Source organism: Alnus glutinosa, chromosome 5 (genome assembly GCF_958979055.1).
Source record: "Alnus glutinosa chromosome 5, dhAlnGlut1.1, whole genome shotgun sequence".
Classification (NCBI taxonomy): Eukaryota; Viridiplantae; Streptophyta; class Magnoliopsida; order Fagales; family Betulaceae; genus Alnus; species Alnus glutinosa.
The window spans coordinates 29776509-29800393 of record NC_084890.1 but is presented as its reverse complement, the minus strand read 5'-3'; the positions used below and the strand labels follow the sequence as shown (position 1 = coordinate 29800393).

The 23885-nt window shown below is 33.3% G+C and overlaps 2 protein-coding genes across 2 annotated transcripts; one reads left to right on the top strand and one right to left on the bottom strand.

Annotated features, from left to right (window-relative positions):
• The first annotated feature begins 589 nt into the window (after nucleotides 1-589).
• On the top strand, nucleotides 590-1725 carry LOC133869234 (F-box/kelch-repeat protein At3g06240-like). The gene has a single exon (XM_062306188.1). The coding sequence runs from the start codon at nucleotides 590-592 to the stop codon at nucleotides 1475-1477; it is 888 nt and encodes a 295-aa protein (XP_062162172.1). The 3' UTR covers nucleotides 1478-1725.
• A 3546-nt stretch (nucleotides 1726-5271) lies between these two features.
• On the bottom strand, nucleotides 5272-7928 carry LOC133869233 (receptor kinase-like protein Xa21). Its single transcript, XM_062306187.1, has 2 exons — nucleotides 5927-7928; nucleotides 5272-5739 (listed from the first exon to the last, which is right to left on the bottom strand). The coding sequence occupies exons 1-2, from the start codon at nucleotides 7926-7928 to the stop codon at nucleotides 5387-5389; spliced, it is 2355 nt and encodes a 784-aa protein (XP_062162171.1). The 3' UTR covers nucleotides 5272-5386.
• Nucleotides 7929-23885: the final 15957 nt, after the last annotated feature.

The window sequence follows — 23885 nt, the reverse complement described above, 5'->3', positions numbered from 1 at the left end:
TTTCTGTCATTGGGTGGCCGAACCACCACCAATGAGACCGGCTCAACCACCCCTCCTTCTTTTAAAAAAAATTATTATTTTATTATTTTTAATAATTTTTTAAAGATTTTTATTTTTATTTTATTTTTATATAGTGCCACATAGTGGTGTAAACGAGCTAAGCTACTCGTGAACTTATTCGATATCTTAATTAAATATCTTTATTTAAGGTGAAGTATAAAGTCAAGAGAAAATATAGTTTTGATCGAAATCTCTTAATTTAATTTATGATGATTATATCTCTAAATTCTAAGCAATCTAATAAATAGTAATAATCCACAGCCTCGAAGTGTTGTTGCAAATATTTTTTTGAAGAACGCGTGTTATAGTAGAGAAGCATTAACGAACGCAGTGTACTGGGCTCAAGGAAATGAAAAGACTTAGAAAAAAAATTTACACAATTTTTATACAAATTAAAATATATTTGATGAAATCATGTTCTCTTCTTCCCTTCATCTTTTTCTAAGAAAAATAAAACCCAAAAAAGCTCTTTTCTCTCTCAAAAGTTTTCTTCTTCATTTTCTCTTCAATCCCCGGAAAAAGGAGCACGATGTCAAACAGTCTCCCAAATGAAGTTATCGCCAAAATCCTATCACGACTGCCCGTGAAGTCGGTGATCAGATTCAGGTGTGTTTCCAAGACATGGTGCTCTCTCATCTCCAGGCCCCATTTCATCGCCACCCACCTCAGCCGCGCTCTTTACAACCCCCAAAACTCATCCAACCTTGTGTTCCACCATTTCGACTACCGACTCAAGAAAGACCTATCACCTGCCATCCGCATCCACCTGCTTTCCCTTGATTCAAGAAAACAAGAGAGGAGTTTGATTACTGAACGACTTGATCATGATTTCACAAGAGACCCATCAGATTTCATAGGATCACGTTGCATCCACGATTGCATGAAAGTAATTGGTTCATCTAACGGTCTCTTTTGTCTCACCAGAGGTTTTGATTCATACTTTCTCTGCAACCCTTGTATTCAAAAAGCCATATCCATTCCACACCCTAATATGGGCCTTTGGGGATTGGCTACCCAGCCTCATGGCTTTGGGTATTGCCCCAAGACTGACGATTACAAAGTGGTGAGGGTTGTAGATGTCAAAGGCACCACTCATTCTCTGGTTGATATTTATACGCTTCGAACCGGCGCATGGCGCTCTTTTTCGGCCCCCGGTCTTCCCTACAACTTTAGTGAATCCAACTCCGGCGGTACTATTTTCATTAATGGGACAGTCCACTGGCCAGCTTGCACTCGAGAGCACCAGCGCCCGTTTCGCCATTTGATCGTGTCGTTCGATATGGAATATGAGGTGTTTCATGAAATGGCTGTGCCAAAGCGTTTACAACGCGAGGGAATTTTCGATTTTTTTATGGCTGTAGTTGATGGGTTGCTTGCTGTTATACCCTACGTGGATGATGAGGGTATGCCCGTGTAGGTGATGAAAGAGTATGGAAGAGCGGAATCATGGACTAAGCAGTTCGATATTAAGTATGTGGGTGGATCATATGGTCCGATAGGCTTTACAAAGAACGGTGAAGTTCTAGTGAACTATGAGGGATATTTGTCTTCTTACGATCGTAATAGCGAACAATCCTGGTATCTTCACATTTATGAAATACATAACTGGCTTCATTGCGATACTTATGTGGAGAGCCTTGCTCTACTGAATGTAGCATATGGAATATCGGGAGTGCAAGCATCTTTGTCTTGTGTTAGTAAACTCAAGGCGAAAGAAAAGAAGAGAAAAAGGAAGATACGGATGTAAGCTTATGCGAAAATCAATTTCGATGAAAACCTACCTTGTATCTCATATTATTACAACTACAAATTGGCCCATTTTCATTTTGATTGGCCCATTTTCATTTTGGTGTTAGCGTTTCCATTCGCATTCTCTAACATGGGCCAACTGTCTTTCCAGGTTGGGACAGTAATTCAGTTGCGAGCAAGTAGGAAAAGGTAAGATATCAACAATCGTTTGTTACTCGATCTTTTTTTTTTCAATTACACGGTCATGTATCATGTAATTCATAAATGTAGATAAAATAAAACAAAATGTTTTTATGGTTGTGGTTGGTCAAATGACAAGATTCAGAACATCTAATTGTTCTGGAACTTGGAAGAAAATTAACAGAACAGATATGCTCAAGCTTAGAGTGTGTCATGTGTGTGTGTATCCCCATATAAAAGAAAGAAAAAGAGAAGAAAAGAGAGAAAAAAAACTTCCAGTAGCAGAGCATTTGAAGTTTAGCTGCAATTAGTGGGAATGTGAATTTACTTTTCTTTAGGAGTTAAACCTCTTTATATAGATGAAGCCTTGATGTCCTCTTGTTAACTGACTGGAATTTCTGTTTGAGTGTACATTGTCTATTTCGCAGGAGGTTTTACTGATCGAGTCCCAAGTCAAATCATGCTTGGTGGTAGTAGTTCAAATGACTTGAAAAAAAGTATTATCATGTAGTACTGCTCGTACTACAATTATTGGTTAGTTTGATGGTTGTAAGGCTTTTAATGGGTAGTAATTACTACTTTTATGCTTAATTTTTAATCCTAGACGTCTGTAATCGTTTTTCGTTTAGGCATTATATTAGAGTTATAACCCGGCCTACATTTGCTCACTCAAAATTGTTTTCATATTTCCTGTTGAGAGGACATAAAATACTTGAGCAAGAGCAAGCTTTTTGATAATAGTAACCACACAATTGGCCCCATATTAGTGGATATTAAGTCGAAATAGTTTTAAAGCAATAATAAAGCAGAAAATGATGAAAAAAAGGGATTCGATCACTTGGACTTTAGAGATCGTCCGAATCAATGGATTGCTTTTGGCAATGATTCGTCGGCACAACTTTTGCCAAGTTCGATTCAAAGCCCCGGCAGCACCTTCCTAATCCGACCTAAAATATATTCCAACTCCACTTTTGTCATTTCTTATGGTATGATGTTTGCTTATTTTCTTGACGTGTTTAATTAAGTCAATAGAAAGTACAAACTCATAACAAGAAACATTGGGAAAAAAATTATCTAAAAAAACAAAAAAAAAAACAAATAAAAATAAAAATGGTAGATGAGATATCCAATATCCATAGACTTCTAGGAGTAGCTGTCCTAGGGTAGGTGTGATGAGATTTTCGAGGCATAATTGATAATAATAATAATAATAATAAATAATTCCGACGATAGGTTGTTATGATTCATTACAAGCAACACTAAATGGACGTTGCTTTATTCAAAAGAAAAGTACGGAAAGTTTTAGAGAAGTAAGATGCATTCTCGTTTTTTTTCTTTAAAAAAAATAATTTTTGGTTTTTCTTTTAATATATAATTTTATGAAATATATTTTTGCCATTATGGGAACACATTGACATTATATGAGAAAAATGACAGTTCATATGACTTATGGCGTTTACAAACTAACTGATAGTCAACGTGACAGAGATGTCGGAGAGGAAAGTTAAGAAGAATTTGAGAAAATCACTTTCTTTAACTTCGTAACAGTACTCTCGAAATTAATTATTTAATAATTAATTTGGAGAGTTAAGGTAACTTTAATTTCGGTATCAAGGAAATAAGTTGGAGTTACTAGCACCCCCATAAGAGGGCAATGCAGTGAAAGAAGAACATAAAGGCTAAAGCATCTCGATTTTAGTCCGGTCACCTGGAATCACACATACAAGATCCCTATCTCTTTATTTGTCGGTACGCAAATTACTTAATTGACCACGGAGGAGCTTTTTCTATGGAATTACTAAGTGAAAAGGTTTTAAATTCTTGTTCTATTTTCCTTTTTTAAATATTAAAATAAGAGATTAATTTTTAATTTTAAAAAATAATAATAATAATAATTAAAGGATTCTAGGCGTATCAATTGCAAGGTCCAAATTCTCTTGTGAGACTCGTTTGACAAATCAAATCAAATATTCAAACTATGTGTGAATAACCAATTATCATTAAATAATTTTAGGTTAAGATGAATCTGTACTTTTGTGATTTAATGCAATGCTATTGAAATCGCATAGTTTTTCAATCTTTTTAATCACACTTGTTGTGATGTTAGATTGTTAAAAATGATTATCTTTATATTTTTTAATTTTTTAATTTTTTTTTAAGAAACTAGCTAGTTATATGATGAGATGCATATATATGATTCTGCCCAATCACTCGCCTATTTTCCTCTCTAATCAGAGTCTTTGTAGTATCTAATTATTTTCGTGTGATTTTTAATAATTTAAATAATACATGAGTGTAGGGAAGTAATGGAATAGATGACATCAACTAAATCCGAAAAGCTTAAGCAAATTACTAGTGATCATATAAGTGTAATTTACCCGTAAAAATAACTCATATTAATTTGAAATTCGAATTAATATAAATTATTTTTGTTTACAAGTATTATATTGTACATCATTTCAGGTGGTGTACGTGCATAGTCAAATTGTCGGATCAACTTATTAAAAAAGTTAGATCTGTGACTCTTTTAATTTTCAAGTCACGTACATGCATGTTTTATGAATTCGACGTGTTAAACTTATAATCGCTAGTTATTAATGATAAACAGTACTACACGTATAATGACACGTTGATTTGAAACAGAATGAAATACTAATTGTTCATTATAATTTTACCAATATTAATCTGGAACTCGGTCTAGTAAATTCTAAAATTCGGTATTTAGACATTAATGAATAATTTCTAAATGAACAGACTCTTTCAAAGCAGAGTCTTCTTCTTCAGGCTTTGGAGCTTCAAATCAAAAAACACTACCAATAGGATCTGATTCTGGAACACAGATTTAACCCTCCTCCTCTCTTCTCTTCCTCAAATCTGGCTTCTTGGAAATTTTAATTTTACTCAAATATGAAATTTATGATCTAATGCACATTTTTCAATCAAGCAAATAATTTAATGATAAAATTAAATGATGCATAGCTTCTAAAAAATAATGTACATCTTGGACCGTGGGTTATGTTCAAGCATGCAATAAATCTTTGGCATGAGGAATGGTGTATGTTAGCATAACATGTAGATATAGTAATTATAGGTACAACACTACTACCGGCCCCAAAGATGCTAGGAATAATCTGTAAATTTGTAATTATTGTATTTCCTTTCTTTTCTGGCTTCATTCAATTATAAATAGACAATTTTATTGTAGAGTTCAATAGACATACAAAATACAAGTTTTTTCTTCACAATTATTTTGTTGTTGTCTTTTTCTACATATATGTCATGGAATATTTGTTGCAATAATATGTTAACTATGGTTTTCAAATATTAAGGGAGTATTGTAATATTATTTCAAGAGCACAAACATGAAAGAGCTATAAACAAATTTGATGCTCTCATACTAGCTTCCTTCACTATCTTGTAGAAACTTCAATTTGATCTTGTTGAGTGTGATTGAAATACTTTTTCCATCAACCCTTTGCTTAGGTAACTCTGCACAACAGTGCAATGCCAGCTCCATTATGGATGACATGCAATCCTCTATAGAAGCATAATCACTTTCGGTTGTCAACAAATTAGCATCAATGACTTTAGTTACTGAAAGGGGCGATGATTCCTCTACCCAACGCTTCAAGCTCATTTCTTCAGCAAACATGTCATCGGTAGGTTTCTTTTTTGTGAAAGTTTCCATAAGCAAAATACCATAACTATACACATCGCCACTTGTAGAAACAATTCCTTCCAACCCATACTCTATTTGGAACAAAACAAGTAATGATGAGAACATAATTATGTATTGCGCGATAGTGAATAATTTTTATTTTTTAAAGAAAAAGTATAAAGTGCTAAAATGTATATTCTACCAAAAAGCTATAGTTATTAGTGTATGCATGAGTAGCATAATAGACATGCAAGTTCTAGTTGTAGGCTAAAACATCACCTGGTGCCATATATCCAATAGTAGCGAGAGTCATGGTGTGCATCATAGAATCCCCATCACCTAATAGTTTGGCAATGCCAAAATCAGCAACATGTGCAACCATATCTTCATCTATTAAGATATTGCTGGGCTTCAAATCACAATGAACAATAGGTGTTGGATAACCATAATGAAGATATTCCAATGCTGACGCGACATCAATCATTATGTTTAGTCTTTGTAAAATACTCAAGCAGCGGTCTTGAGAATACAACCAATTCTCTAGGGTCCCATTAGGCATGTATTCCAATACAAAAGCTTTGAATTCGATGTTACTACACGTACTGATGATTTTGACAAGATTTCGATGCCGAATATTGCTCAGTACCGCACATTCTGTATCAAAACTCTTGAATGCCCCTTCTACTACCAAGTTGAAAACTTTTATTGCAACAATCATTCCATCTGAGAGTGTCCCTAGGTATACTGATCCAAAGCTCCCTTTACCCAGTAAGTTGCTTGCATTGAATCCTTCTGTTGCTTGTATGAGTTCTTGTTGGGAAGTTCTTCTCCACGTGGCTAGTGGTAATGAGTTTTCCTCCACTGAAATTCTCATATTCCTTTTTTGTTGTCTTGACCATATTAACACAAGAGCAACTACAAGCATTGTTAACACAATTGTTGGTAATACATACTTCAGTATATGTCCTGCTGCAGTCTTTTTACATTGAACATTTAGTAGAGGAGGACCACAAAGTCCATCATTTGACATAAATGATGCAGCGGAGAAGTGTACAAATGGTCCTCCTATAGGAATTTTTCCTTGTAGTCTATTAAAAGAGACATTTAGGAATTTGAGTTGTGAATTTGATTCTAAAGACTTGGGAATCTCTCCAGATAATTTGTTATTGGAAAGGTCCAAGAATTCCAAGCTTACCATTTTACCAAATGATTCAGGAATTGGACCTTCTAATTGATTGTTCGCCAATGAGAGATTAGCTAGATCTTTGAGGCTACCGATTGTTTCTGGTATATGACCAGATAGTTGATTTGTCGATAACTCTAATACTCTCAAGACCTTCATGTTTCCAATCTCTAATGGTAGAGGGCCACTTAAAGAGTTTGATGAGAGGAAGACTTCCAAGATATCTTTAAGGCTCCACAAGCTCAAGGGAATCATGGAAGTTAACTGGTTGAATTCTAAGTGAATATATCTTAGAAAAGTGAGATTATTCAAGCATGCAGGAATGGGTCCAGAAAGCTCATTACCACCAAAAATCATTGCATACAAGCTCTCCAAATGACAAAGTTCATATGGGATGGGACCTTCTAGTCTATTATTAACAAGACCGAGAGATTGAAGCTTGTGCAATCTTCCCACAGTAGTTGGAATAGGTCCAACCAATTCATTGTTCCCTAGGGCCAAAGTCACCAAGTTACTTAAATTGCCTATATCTCTAGGAATGATGCCCTTGATATTGCAACTTTCAATGTAAAGTTCTTGAAGAGAGGAAGAGAGATTTCCAATAGAATTGGGAAGGATGACATTCAATGGATTATTTGACAAAACTAAAATGCTTAGATGTGCCAAATTTGACAAAGAAGAGAAAATGTTGAGCTCTGTAGTTGAAGAGTCAATGGTCAAGTTATTTCTTTCTAGCTTGAGCCGCTCGAGGAGCCATAAATTACCTAGTGATTTAGGAATTAAGCCCGAAAATGAGTTGGCGCTCAGATCCAAATCAATGAGTTGTGAAGCATTGGAGATATAGCTAGGTATTGTTCCACTTAGTTTGTTTCCTCCAAGTAAAAGATGCTGAAGATTTGGATGAAAGAAGCCTACATTTGATGGAAGAGGGCCTGAGAGGTTATTGAAAGACATGGCAATTTCTCGTATTGTTGAGATATTGAAGATCTCAAATGGAATTGGTCCAGTAAGGTTGTTGCCACCTATATTGAACAACTCAAGGTTTTGTAGATTACCAATTTCTCTTGGTATTGCACCTGGCACAATATGAACAATCATGCATTATTATTCAAAATAAAAAATAATATGCTTTAAATGAATTGTACATACAAGTGAATAACAATGCAATACAATACAATGAGGGGTGCATTTGATGTTGTCTAAAGTGGGCTTTAAGAAGGCAATACCCTATGGGCTTAACTTGGTTAAGTGGTCATGCATGGCAACTGCTTATATAATGTGTAAGTCCAACAATTATTAGTCATTGTACCCTAATATGTCTTTTCATTCTCTGCATTTTTCCATACATATAAATCATGTGTCTTTCGTTGTTTCTTTTTTCTGCAGCATTACTGAAATCATGTTTTCGTTGCACTGCTCCATTTGTGCTGCTTGCAAGCAGCCACATTTAAAAAGCCCAACCGACATACTCAACCCAGGGGATCATTTACACCCATTCAAATTTTCTATTTCCACATAGTTCTTTAAATCCTTTATTTTATATTTCCACCTTTCCCTGCTCTTTCATTATTTTCATTTCTCACAAATTAAAAAAAAAAAAAAAAAAAAAAGAAGACAATTTCAAAATATTTTAACTTTTTTTACTTTTTATATCACCTTAATTATTTTTATTACTATTCAAATAAATTAAAAAAATCACTACAATACAATTTTTTTTTGTTTCACTTTTTTCATACAAATTCTTCTATTTTATATCACATCAATCATTTACTATTACTATTTAAAAACAAAAATCATCTCAAAAACCTTTACCCCCCATTGTTTTCAATACTTACACTAACAAGAAATGAGAGATTTCATGGATGTGAGTCGTTGATGGTTGAAAGGCCAGTTGTTTGTCAAAACATTGTAAGAGTCATAAAAATTATGAACCTTTAAGGCCAAAAAAAAAAAGAAAAAAAAAAGAAAAAAAAAAGAAAAGAAAAGAAAAGAAAAGAAAGAAAATGAGAGTCTAATTATCGGGTATGACGTATTTTAAATAATTGGGTACGTTAAATATACTTTGTTCCCCTCAACAAACAATCATTTTTTATAAAGTTTTACAAACTAACAGGTGTGACACTTTGCCGCTTTAAGTTAGACCATTAAACTACCATTTTGTTGTAGTTTTTGGCACTTTGTTGATTTGTTGCACTGACAGCTAGGTGTGTCACTTTGTTGTATTTTTGGCATATTTCTGTCCTTTTTCAAAAATACCCCTATTTTCTTTTACAAAACTAAAATCAAAATTTCATGCAAATTCTTCTTATATTAATCAAACCTTACTATGTGTATTTTAGTATTAAATCAAAATTTATTTATTTTTATATAATTTTAATTTTTTTTTAAATATTGGTATTTTTGAGCGAATGACAAAAAAAAAATAGTTTAATTGCAACAAATTAATAGTTTGATAGATCTAGGTGAAAACTGTTCTTTTGTTTTTTTTTTTAATGAGTGTTTTATATTTTGGTTATTTGTTAATATTTCTGTTTTGAAAAGAGAAAACAAAAAATTTAACAAAAGAAGCATAGATCACTATCCTCTAGAATTTTTTTACATTCCAGAGTTCCTTATATCCTTAGCATGTTGTTTATCATTATCTTGTACTTTCAATTGAAACGTACCTAATCCGAGCCAATAAAAAAAATATGGGTACTTTTTCTTATTATATAACTAATATATCAAAAATAAAAATGTATGAACAAGTATTTAGTACAAATTAAAACCAGAACAAAGGATTTTTACCTTGACCTCATTGACTTTCAGACTTTTAGTAAAATGAAGACAAAAAAAAAAAAATCATTGAAAAGTACTAATCTCAATAAATTATATTAAAAAGTAATCCCTATTTTTGCTTAGAGAAAAAGAAAAGAAAAAGAAGATACAAAGACAAAACAAAGACAAAGACGATTTTATATAGCCTAATTTCTTGAAAATACAAATAAACTCTTTAAAAGAACTTGCTACCACTTCTGGCTTTAATAAGAGGATGAAAGTATACAAATCAAAATTTTCTAGTTATAAATTCCTAGCATTTGTTTTCGTCTAATACTTCGTTTGTTTCGGCGTAAAATGATTTTTGAAAAATAATTTTGACATTTTTTAGTGTTTGGAAGCGGCGAAAATAATAGTCAATCGAAAAATAATTTTCGTTTGACAAAAAATGCTCAGTAAATTTCAAAAAATGATTTACATTTTTCAAAAGCGTAAATTATTTTTCGTAGATGACAGACGCAGTCGACTCTCTTTTAAACGATGCAATCGACCTTTACGTTCAAACAGTTGACTATTAGCGGATTCCAACAAGCCAGATTCCGGTTGGTGCTGGAATCTGACGTCATCCGGCGATTGTCGCGGGATTCCTCGGTGGCTGGAATCTAGCCAAAAGGGCCGGATTCAAGGCCATTTGGCCGAGATCCTGGACAGATCCGACCATTCTGGCCAAGATCCGTCCATTCTGGCCAGTCTGGCCGGGATCCTACTAGATTCGGCTGTTATGGCCAAGATCCTCCAAGAACGGCAGGATCTCGGCCAACCGGCCGGGATCTGGCTAGGATGGCCGGCTTACGGTCAACTTGCCGGGATCTAACAGTTTTAGCCGAATTCCGGCGATGCACAAATGGCTTGATTCCGGCTACTTTTGCGGGAATCCGAATGCGCCAAACATAAAAAAAATATTTTTATATTAATATTTTTTATGTTGTGAATAAAATTTATTTATTTTTTAAATTAATATGATTGAATACAAATATAAAAAATATTTGTAATTTTCCGTACGCGCTAAACACCGAAAAATATTTTTCTGAAAAATGATTTCTCTAAAAATATTTTACGACGAAAACTATTTTACATCGAAACAAACATAGCATAAACCTCTTGATAGACAGAAAATGCTTAATTCTTACGTATTAAAAATCATATAATTAATGAAGTATTCAAAATCATTGTTTTACTCATCACATGCCATGTTGAAAATTTTCCACGTCCTCTCTCTTTATATTTTGATTTGATTCCTCGTTCAAATAGAAGTCAAAGGGATTCCTAAATACGAAATTAAGATTATTTGAGAAACATTGATATGAATAGGAATGCTTTTCTTGTTATTCATTGAGAACTTACGAGTTTGTCAATATATACATCACAATTACATACTTCAGTTTTGTCTTTTCCTTCTCTGGTTTTTTCCTTTTTCTTTTTTTTTTTTTCTTTTTTTTTTTTTTTAAAAAAAAAAATACATATACAGCCTTGATATACGAATCCGCATACACGAATGGAGAGCAACATGTTTTTGGAGTAGTTTCTCGAATGTCTTATATACTGAATGCAATTTTCTGCTAACTAAAATTACGAGAAATGTTTTGTGATTAATACTTTCAGTTTTACACAAAAAAACCATGGAGATAATTAATTATATTTTCTATCTTCCCAACGTTCCTTAAATCCTTTTGTTTCCTAAAATGATGTGCATAATTATTTTGTACTTTCAATTAAAAGGTACCCAATATTAATCCAAGGCAACAAAAATGCACGTGAGTGAATCATGCCATTCATTTAATCAATCAACTAAGACAGGACTAAACATACCTCTAAAGTTGTTTGTGCTAAGGTCTAACTCCGTGAGCATGGTTAAGTTTCCAATTTTTGGAGGTATACTTCCAGTGAAACTATTACTCCACAACTTTAAACTTTGCCGTCGTTTGCTCTTGAACAAAGTGGATGGGATAGTACCTATAAAACAGTTAGCATTTCAAAACAAATTTTGAAATTTTCTAAAGTAAAAATTTTACTTATAACCCTTGATCTTTCATCACTTTTGAAATAAGGTATCCAAACTTTAAAACGTGTCAGTTTAGGGTATTTATCTTTCAAATTTTTTCAATTTCAACCCTCCAACACGAACACGACTAGTTTAGGTAAACGAGTCAAACGATTCAATATGGACATGACCTGACCCTACCTGCTTGAACCATTTAATAAACGGGTCACAAATAGGTCAATTCATTTGACTTGTTTAGACCCAAAAGTAACATGTTTAAACCTTTTTACCTAACTGACACGACCCGTTCCAACCTATATATATATACACACATTAGTATTGTACTCCCTAGCAGTAATAAACCATTAGATTACTATCTATTAGAATTTTCTGTTTTCCCTGAATTGCTTAGGTCCTTTTGTTTCCTTATATGCTTTGGACAAATTATTTTGTACTTCCAATTGAAATGCACCCATCAGAGGCAATAAAAAAGCAGTTAAGTTTAATCAAGCAATTAAATCAAGACTAAACATACCTTCAAAATAGTTGTTGGAAAGGTCTAACTTAGTGGGCAAACTTACGTCTTTAATTTCTGAAGGCACACTTCCTATAAAACATTAAAATTTGCAGTTATTTGCAATTAAACAAAGTGGAAGAGACATGTGCAACAAAAAAATTACCATTACAAACAAATATTGAAGTTTGAAAAAAAAAAAAAAAATCTAACAAAAAAAAGGGCTCATGAGTCACAATTGATCCATTATTTTCTCGAGTCTAGTCACAACATTTGCCAATTTGAACATAATTCCATTTCATAAACATTACCTCTTGTAGATATTGTTCATTCTCTCCCACAACACCCATTTATTAGTCATTGTTAAATTAGTCAATATAATCATTGTTATATCTTATAATAACCTCATAGAATACTTCTCAATGCCAATTTGACAAAAGGCTTCCAACATAATAAATCACTTTTTCTTTAGCCTATACTTGATTATCTTTTTTTATCTTAAATAATTGATTAGCACCCTTCCTAATCCATCATTCGGAAAAAGAAAATTAACTACACCAAAGTCTAGACTTATGAGATACGACACTTTCCATGAAGAAAAGTAGTTTCCAACTTTTTGAAATGAATTGAACCAAAATAATTAATTTGGATTACGAATAAGAAACCTGAAGAGATGTAATTTTTTACAAATAAGTAACGTATCCCAATTTTAGTATATCCAATTGTAGCGAATTGAAGGTCATCGTTAGTATTGTAGACTCATTCTCACAAACATGTGCAACCCACATGTTCCTATCCAGCGAGAACGACTCATTTACACCCTAGCAGCAATAGACAATTATATTACCATCCATTAGATTTTTTTTTTTCCATGAATTGTTTAAATCCTTTTGTTTTCTTGTGTCCTCTCGACAAATTATTTTGTACTTTCATTTGAAAGATACTGCATTGGAGACAATTAATTAAAGGCAAATATGTTGAGTCAATGACGTCATCCATATAATCAATCAACTAATACATGACTAAACACACTTCTAAAGTTGTTGTTGTGAAGGTATAACTCTATAAGCATAATTAAGTTTCAAATTTCTGAAGGTACACTTCCAATAAAATAGTTATACCCTAAATATAAATATTGCAGTCGTTTGTCCTTGAACAAAAAAATGGAGCCTGAAATGTTGTTATACTCAAAACTTATTCTCTCCAATAAAGGTATGTTACATAGAGATGGTGGAATATCGCTTGTGAAACGTTTCTTCTTGAAGTGATATTAAACATTTTTATTTGTTCTACATTCTTAGCAGGTTCTAGCAGGATTGGAGGATTAGACGTCTTTCGTTAGGCTTAAGGATGTCCAAGGAGTCTAGTTGAGTAGTTTATTTATGGATTGATGTATTTTTATTAGTGATTTTATTAGTAAGCTTTATTGTATTTATTTGCAGAAATGTATTGAGGTTTATATTGTAGCTCATATTAGTGTATTTTCTTCTGCATTCCGCTATTTATTTTACTTTGATAGAAGTTTAGGGTAAGGCTGGTAATTTGAGTTGGTGGGTCGGCTCGACATGCTTGACCTGCCAACCTGAACTTGACTCGTTTTAGTTAAACGAGTCAAACCATTTAATATGGACATGACATGTGAGTGACCTGACCCGACCCGCTTGAACTATTTAATAAACGGGTCACAAACAGGTTAACTCATTTGACTTGTTAAGACCCAAAATCAACATGTTTAATCCTTTTAACCTAACCGACATGACCCGTTTCAACCTGTATTTATATATATATATATATATATATAATTTCTTAAACGGGTTAAGCGTGTGGGCCCGTTTGTGACCTGAACCTGTTTATGCCAAACATTAACCCTTTAATGTTGTGTCAGGTTTATGACAGATTCGTGGGTCGTGTCAAAAATTGCATAACCTAGTTTATAGGAGTATTTTCCAATTAGCTCACTGTTAGTTAACGTGGAAAATTCTGCTTTAGCTCTGCATGTTAATTACTTTTCTTAATTAATTCTGGTGAGTTATAGATAGATCTTTTGAGAGTTATTTTCTTGGTAAATAGTTGTTGGGATACCCATTGAATTAATTATTAAATTAATTAAATTTGAGGGACGTTACATGTGGAATTAGAAAATTGGGCTCTTAAACCATATAAAAGGTTTGAGGTTGTGATGATAGATAGGTATAGGTGAGTAGATGATGCAAGCTAAGTGTAAATCTTGGGTTAGGCATCGTGCTACAAGTTAGGATTGGTGTGTTCTTACGATGAGCTAATGAATCGTTTTGTTGCCCAAGGAAGAATTTGAAGTATGAGCAATTACGCATCAAAGAGGATTATGATGTGATGGTTAAGGAAGAACAAGAGACTCTTCTGTTTAAAAATAAATACAGAATTATTTTGAGAATTTTAGTAGGAATTAACAGTAAATTCTAACGAAGTACCTTTAAGTGAGACGTTTGGAAACATGAATACTACAATTTGAGACGTTTGACAGTTCAGTACCATTTTTCTCAAAACGGCCGATAATTCAGTACATTTTTGTGAAGTTATCCCTACAAATAATTTCTTTAAATGAACTTTCTACCACTTCTGGCTTTAATAAGAGGATGAAAGTTTACACATCAAAATTTTCTAGTTATAAATTCCTAGCATTTGTTCTCATCTAAGCCTCTTGATCTCTCGGAAATTGTAAGTGCTGAGCACGAAAATTCAATTGTATATTAATATATGAAATTTAAGATTCCTTTCAAAAAAAAAAAAAAAGGAAGCCCTCTTGATACACAGAAAATGCTTAGATTCTTAAGTATTAGAATCATATAATTTATGACGTATTCAAATCATTATTTTACTCATCACATGCCATGTTGAAAGTTTTCCACTTGTCACGATATCCTAGTTAGTATAGCTATTCCACGTCCTCTCTCTTTATATTTTGATTTGATTCCTCGTTCAAATAGAAGTCAAAGGGATTCATAAATATGAAATTAAGACTATTTGAGAAACATTGATATGAATAGGAATGCTTTTCTTGTTATTCATTGAGAACAAGTTTGTCAATTTATACATCACAATTACATAGTTCAGTTTTGTCTTTTCCTTCTCTGTTTTTATTTTTTTAAAAAATACATATAAATTCTTAAATACATATATAGCCTTGATATATGAATCCCCATACACGAATAGAGAGCAACATCTTTTTGGAGTAGTTTCTCGAATGTCTTATATACTGAATGCAATTTTATGCCCACTAAAATTACGAGAAATACTTTGTGATTAATACTTTCAGTTTTACACAAAAAAAATGGACATAATTAATTATATTTTCTCTCTTCCCACCGTTCCTTACGTCCTTTTGTTTCGTAAAATGATGTGCATAATTATTTTGTACTTTCAATTAAAAGGTACCCAATATTAATCCAATGCAATAAAAAGGCACATATCCTGAGTGAATTATGTTATTCATTTAATCAATCAAACTCAAATAGAACTAAACATACCTCCAAAGTGGCTGCCAAGGTATAACATCTTGAGCATGGTTAAGTTTCCAATTTCTGGAAGTATACTTCCAGTGAAACCATTACCGCTCAAAATTAAACTTTGTAGTTGTTTGCACTTGAACAAAGTGGATGGGATAGTACCTGTAAAATAGTTAGCATTTCAAAACAAATATTGAAATTTCCTAAAAGAAAAACTTCACTTATAACCCTTAATCTGTCATCACTTTTAAAATAAAGTTTCCAAACTTTAAAACGTGTCAATTTAGGATATTCATTTTTACAATTTTTTTCATTTCAGCACTCCAACCTGAACACAACTCGTTTAGTTAAACGAGTCAAAACATTCAATATGGACATGACTTACAAGTGATCCGACCTGCTTAAGCCATTTAATAAACGGGTCACAAATGGGTCACCTCATTTAACTTGTTTGAACCCAAAACCGACATGTTTAATCTTTTTGACCTAACCGACATGAACCATTTCAACCCAAACACAACCTGTTTGACATGTTTGACCCATTTCAACCTGTATTTATTATATATATATAAACTTTCTTAAACGGTTCAAGAGGGTGGACCCATTTATGACCCGAACCTATTTATGTCAAACCCTAACCCTTTAATGTCATGTCAGGTTTGTGACAGAGTTACGGGTCATGTCAAAAATTGTCTATCCTAATTTAGTCTAGTATTTCCCTGTTAGTTGACATGAAAATTTTTGCTTTAGAGATAAATCTTTAGAGAGTTATTTTCGTGGTAAATAAGTGTTGAGAAACCCATGGAACTAATTACAAAATTAATTAAATTTGAGGGACGTTACATGTGGAATTAGAAAATTGGGCTCTTGAACCATATAAAAGATCTGAGGTTGTGATCATAGATAGGTACGTATAGGTGAGTAATAGGACAAGTTTAGTAGGTGATCGATGATGTATGCTAAAGTCTGAAGCCTGGGGTCGGGCATCGTGCTACAAGTTAGGGTTGGTGAGTTCTTAGGATGAGCTAACGAACCATTTTGTTGCACTAGGAAGAATTTGAAGTGCGTATGAGCAATTACGGATTCAATAGAATTAAGTGTCAAAGAGGCTTAAGCTGTGAATATGGTTAAGGGAGAATAAGACCCTTCTTAGGACGAGGCTGAGGAAGAAGCGAACAAGGTTTAGTAACTTAGAAGCGCAAATTTGAATTTGAACGGCAATAAACAAATAGATTACTATCCATTAGAATTTTCTTTTGTCCTTGAATTGCTTAGGTCATTTTGTTTCCTTATGTGCTTTGGACAAATTATTTTGTACTTTCAATTGAAATGTACCCATCAGACGCAATAAAAAAAAAAAAAGTTCAATTACTGATGTTATCCATATATATAATTTGTCAATTAAAGCAAGGCTAAACATACCTCCAAAACTGTTGTCGTCAAGGAATAACTCTGTGAGCATACTTAAGCCTCCAATTTCTGAAGGTATGCTTCCTGTGAATCTATTGGACGATATCCATAAATTTTGCAGTTGTTTGCAGTTAAACAAAGTGGAAGGGATATGACCTATAAAACAATTACCATTTACAATCAAATATTGAAGTTTGTAAAATAAGAAAAAAAAAATCTAACAAAAAAGGGGGCGGGGGGTGGTCAGTCACAATTTATCCATTATATTCTCAAACCTAGTCACAACATTTGCAAATTTGAGGATACCCGTGAACATAATTACCTCTTATAGATATCGTTCCTTCTCTCCCACCATACCCATTTATTAGTCATCGTTAAATTAGTCAACATAATCATTGATATATCTTATAATAACCCCACAGAATATAGAACAATGCCAATTTGATAAAAGGCTTCCAACATAATCATTCACTTTTTCTTCGGCCTATATTTGATTTTCTCTTTTATCTTAAATAATTGATTAGCACCATTCCTAATCCATCATTTGGAAAAATTAAAATTGCTACACCAAAGTCTAGACTTATGAGATGCTACAGGTTCCATGAAGATTTTGAAATGAATTGAACCAAACTAATTAATTTGGATTACGAATAAGAAACTTGAAGATATGTGAATTTTGTACAAATAAGTAACGTATCCAAATTTTGGTATATCCAATTGTAGCGAAGGTCATCGTTAGTATTGTGGACTCATTTTCACAAACATGTGCAACCCACGTCTTCCTATCCAACGAGAATGAGTCATTTACACCCAAGCAGAAATAGACAATTAGATTACCATCAATTAGATTTTTTTTATTTTTTTATTTATTTATTTTTTTTTTTTGAATTGCTTAAATCCTTTTGTTTTCTTGTGTCCTCTCGACAAATTATTTTGTACTTTCACTTGAAAGATACCGCATTGGAAGCAATTAATTAAAGACAAATATGTAGATTCAATGATGTCATCCATATAATTAATCAATCAACTACAACATGAATAAACATACCTCTAAAGTTGTTGTTGTGAATGTATAATTTTGTAAGCGTGATTAAGTTTCCAATTTCTGAAGGTACATTTCCAGTAAAATAGTTATATCCTAAATATAAATATTGTAGTCGTTTGAACTTGAAAAAAAAATGGAGCTCGAAAGCTTGTTATATTCAAAACTTATTATCTCCAATGAAAATATGTTACATAGATATGGCCATGGATGCAGCTCTTGTACACATACACTTGGATCCTAATTCACCAGAAGCTCAAGTTTTCTATAAAATGGAAGGGAGTTCTAATCAAAGTGTCGATAGTACTGCTCCTAGACCTAGTGTAATATAACTTATACTAGTCATCTATGTCCTTTTAGTTTACCTACAAGCTCTCTTTCCACCATTCTAGGCCGTGACAGGTCCTAGTCTCCCATATTCTCAAGAGAGCCAAACTTCACCTACAAAGAAGAAGAAGAAGAAGAAGAAGAAGAAAAAAAACCCCTGACAGTCACACAGCCTATTGGTTACGACATCGCTATTCTTCCCCTCCCCTATCCATTCACTACTTGGATTTATCATTGTCCTCTCTTTCTCTCACTTCCCCATCCTCTCTTCTTAGATTTTGTTCTCTTATCGTTCGCCTTCTCACTTTGCCATCCTCTCGGAATAAACAGATTTTGATTTCGAGATTTAAAATCATGTTAGAATATTTTAAGGCCAAAACAATAATCTCGGGAGTATTTTTAGAGATATGTGAATATTTATAAAAATATATTTTAATTGGTGAAATTTAATTTACAAGTCTTGATTTTATAAGGAGTTTGTTTTAGACTGATTCACATAATAGTGGATTTAAAAATTAAAAGCATCATCCAATTTATTTAGGGGTAATGGAGTTATTTTAGGTAGGACTCTATATTATATATTATAACAAACAGAATTTTTCGTAACCGAATAAGAACATCTCCAGCAGATGCTTTACTTTAGTCAAAAGGTCAAATTTGGCTATTTTTGTCTTTTTTTTTTCCTCCAGCACAAAAGTCATTAGTTATTTAATTTTTTATTATATTTTCTCTTTCTCTCACCCTCTCCCTCACTTCAGTTTTTCTTAACCCAAATGCTTGAAGACACAAACGGTTTCAATAATTCCACGTTCTCTCAAATCCCAAAGAATATTACGACTCAGATTCAACCAAACGCCACCTCCTTGTTCTTCTTAATAATTCTTACAGCTTCAGTGCAAGATTTCTCGGAGAGCTTTTGATCCATGGCATCTCTTAGTTTGACTCATTTCGGGGGCAAGAACTCGGTGCCCGAGTTCGCCAAGACTCGCCCGAGAACGAGCTGGGCGGCTCAGCCCAGGAGAGTTGGGTTCAAGGTGTTTGCGTCGTCGGAGGCTCAAGCTGAGCCCGATCTTGGCGTGACTGTCAATGGGTTGCCAGTGTAACTCACACAGCCTGAGGCCGTGTAATCAACCTTGTAAGAATTTGTGTTTGTTGTTGTTTTGGCCGGAAGTTAATTGGGTGTGGAATTCTACTGAACCCACGGGCGATGAGGAGTGACCGGAGAGTGTTTAGGCCGGAAGTTGGTGGTTGGGGGAGATGGGTCGGGGGAGACCGGAGAGTGAGAGGGAGAAGTGAAAAAAAAAATAAAAAATAAAGAAAAAGATTAAAAAACAGTATTTTAAGAAAATGAAGTGTGGAATAGAAATTATTGTTTGAGTGTTTTTAAGATAGCCGGTGGTTAAAGTAGAGATTGGTACTGAAGTGTGGAATAGAAATTATTGTTGAGTATTTTTAAGATAGTCAATGATTAAAGTAGAAATTAATATTTTTTAGTAGTTATTTTAACTCCGACAGCTGGAGATGCTTTAAGCTTCGGCCGTTATTGTATTGAGTGTTGAAGTTGCAAATCATGTGCTGGCTTTTTAGTAAAATTACAGTCGTTATTGTACGGAGCACTGGCGTGATTCAGAAAAGAAGATAAACATGAGAGAATGGTTGAGTGACTCATGAATTGTCCAAAAAGTGTAGGAGAAGCATTTAGAAGAAGAAATACTATCTGGACAATTTTACTTCCCCTGCGTTATAAAACGCTTCCCCCTCTTCCCTATTCTCTCATATTTTCTCCTTTCCTTCTCTTAATTTGTTACCCACAACTCTCCCCTGTTTTCTTCATCTCAACCGAAACCCATCTCCCTCTTTCTTTTCTTTTACAAACCGAGAGATTGAGAGAGATGATGAGACAGAGAAGAGAGACCGAAGCAGAGAGAGAGAGATTCACTGTGGAGAAGAGTTACCAGAGGTAGCAAGGTTTTCATCCTCCAAGGAGTTGACCGAATTAGGGGCTTGAAATTGGGTGGCTACGGTGGTTGGGCCATCGACGTTGTGAGTGGGTAGCAGTTGGAACTGCGTTTTAAGGCCCTATTCCGGCAAAATCAGCATGTAATTTTGTTACCCTCTAGCTCGTTAGTATCAAACGGAAATCAGCAAGGTAAGGATTTGAGCTTTCCATGTAAATTTGATTTACCCAGTAGTTGTAGAACACAAAAATCGTGCTAAAAGCTAAGATTATGTTTAATTTTGATTTTATTGGGGATGTTTTGGATCCATTAAAGATTGGGTATGATTTCTTAGGTTTGTTTCTCTTGATTTTCTTATGGGTTTTTCGGTGATGGCAGATTAGAGTATTATTTGATTTGAGTTTCAATTGTTTTGGGTTCTTTGGTGAATGTTATATTGAGATTTTGGGTGTTTTGACTTGCTGTTCTTGGCCGAATTAGAGTGGGTTTTGGAGTTTGATTTCTTTCTCCTGTTTCGGTGATTGAAGGTTGATTTAGGTTGTTTTATGGTTTAATTATTCATCTGTTTTGAGTTTCAATTAGTTAGTGTTTTGCTAGGTTGTGTTGATGACTTGAGAAGATTGACTGTTTTAGGAGTTGAAGCTATGGCTTTGAAGGATTCATGGCCGATTGGAGGAATGATTTCCTTAGGGTGCTCTGTTTCTTAGAGATTTGAATTTATGATGGTCTTATGGTTTTAGTTAGAGGACCCGTGAGTGTTGGTGATATAATCTTGATTATGGTTGATTGTAATGAAGTGTTTTGGGTTCTCAAACCAACTGGGTTTCAAGAGAAATTTTGATTTAGTGATTTTTGGTTTGATCTGGCAGAATTAGGGGTAGTTGGGCATGAGGAAAGAGAGATGTGAAGCTTCATTTTGGGTCTTGATTGTTAGGTTTTGCTAAGTAGCTTGAGGTAGGAGCGGGTATAAAAATATAATAAATAGATTAGTCGAATAAATGGTAATAACAATTGGGATGTTGATATATATAGACTCAGCCACTGTTAAGATAGAATTTATAAGGATTGTGGATTAAGTGAAATTAATACTAAGTATAATGTCTAGTTTTATTAGAACCCAGTTATGTATTCCAAGCTTTAGTAATTAAATATATTATAGTATGGTATTATATTTCAATACCAATGGGATTATTAAATTAATGTTTTATGTGGTTTAATTATGATGTATTGTTATTGAATTCATATTTTGTTAACTTGGGGTATGTTAATAGTGATCATTAAGAAGTAATTGATATTATTATGTTGAATTGTATTTTGATTTGTTGAAAGACTTTGAAGTACTAGGCTTAAATGTCTTATAATTTTATCATGTGAATAGAGAATTCTCAGTTGACTATATTGATGATTTATAGAACATATTAAAGAATATAAATGCTCTGGTTAACTTGTGGGAATTCTTAAAGGCAGACATTTGATGAAAATTTTATATAGAGAAATATATGTCTTATGTGCCGTTGTAGAATCGAGGTGTTACACGTTAAAGGATAGAGAAAGCACTTACCAAAACATCTTTATTTTCACTTACATTTTTTATTTTTAATCACTTTTCAGGTAATTTTTTTGATAATGTGCAACCTAACCGGTAGGGATAATTTTTTTGAACCAAACCCTGCTCTGGGGTAATTTTATTTTTTTTTGAGAAAAAAACAAAACAGCGTATTTAATCTTTTGTTTATTCTTATTCTTGGCTATTGAAATCAAAAGCCCAACCGACATACCCAACCCAAGGGGATCATTTACACCTTAGTGGCAATAGACAATTAGATAACTATCCCACTGGAATTTTCTATTTTTCCAGGGTTCTTTAAATTCTTTTGTTTCCTGCTATGTTATGGACAAATTATTTTGTACTTTCAATTGAAAGGTATGCAATCTGAGGCAATATAAAGGCACATATCCTAAGTCAATGATGCCGTCCAAGTAATCAATAAAGTAAAAGAGGATTAAACATACCTTCAAAGTTGTTATAGGGAATGTATAATTCTTGGAGCATGGTTAAGTTCCCAATTTCTGGAGGTAATCTTCCTGTAAATATAAAATAGAAGTTACAATTATAAACAAATATGAAGGTTTGTTTATCCCCAAAAGGCTAAAAGAACACTAAACAAACCCTCCAAATTTGTTATAGCCAAGGTATAAATATAGTTAAGTTCCCAATTTTTGGAGGTTCTCTTCTTGCGAAACTATTAGCCCATAGCGATAAATATATATAGCAATTGTTTGTACTTAAACAAATTTCATAGAAGTTTGCCAATAAACTAATTTTAAGACACATGAAGACATCGTAATATGGGAAGATGAATAAACATATCTTTGAGTTCACCAGACAACTTATTAGTGTAGAGATCTATGACTTGCATTGAAGACATGTTGAAGATAAAGGAGGGCATCAGCCCAGAAAGCATGTTTTCTATAAAATAAATTTCTTGCAAGGTGGATATGTTGAAGATAGAGGAAGGTATAGAGTCCAAAAGCTTGTTACATCCAAGATTTATTATTTGCAATGACGATATGTTAAGATAGAGATGATGGAATACGTCCTATGAAATTGTTACCGTTTACGGACAAAGTTTGCAGTGTGTATAACATGCCAATCCATAACCGAATTTTTCCGCAGAAGTCACGAATTGAAATGGTAAGTGTTGCAACTAGTAAAGACAATCCAACTCGTTGGGCATGTAGCCATGATAACAATATATGTGAGACATAGATGGTGGAATACCTCCTGTGAAATTGTTACCCTTTTGAGACAAATTTTGAAGTTTTGATAACAACCCTTTCCATGATGGTTTTCTCTAAGGAAGTCATGAATTGAAATTGTAAGTGTTGCAACTGATAAAGACGAACTAGCTTGTTGGGCTTAGAGCCATTAAAACTATTGTTTTCAATACTTCAACTAACAAGAAATGAAAGGTTTCACAGTTACGACTTGATAATAGAGGAAACCACATGTGATATTGTGATACTGATGCACAAGAGAATCAGGCAAAAGATTTAAATATTATTTTTTAATAAGATTAGCACAAAATAAAAAGAATCATACAAAATATTTTAAGATTATTTTTATGCTCCGTTTGTTTCGACGTAAAATGGTTTCCGTTGTAAAATGGTATCAGGGAAGTCATTTTTCTGGAAAATATTTTTCGCTGAAAGCATTTTTCGGTGTTTGGTTCGTACAAAAAATTATAAATATTTTTCATATTTTCATTCAATCATTTTAACCTATAAAAATTAATTTTTATTCAAAACATATAAATATTAATATAAAATAATATCAAAATCATCGAAGACGAGATTCGGTCACTGACCGATAAGATTCTGACCGTTTTTACCTGATTTCGGCTAATATAGCCAGAATTCGAGATAAAGGCCGGAATTCGGACAGTTTCATCCGAATCTGGGATAGCCAGATTCCGGCGAAAGTGGCCGGATTCTGGCAATTTCGCAGGAATCCGGCACAA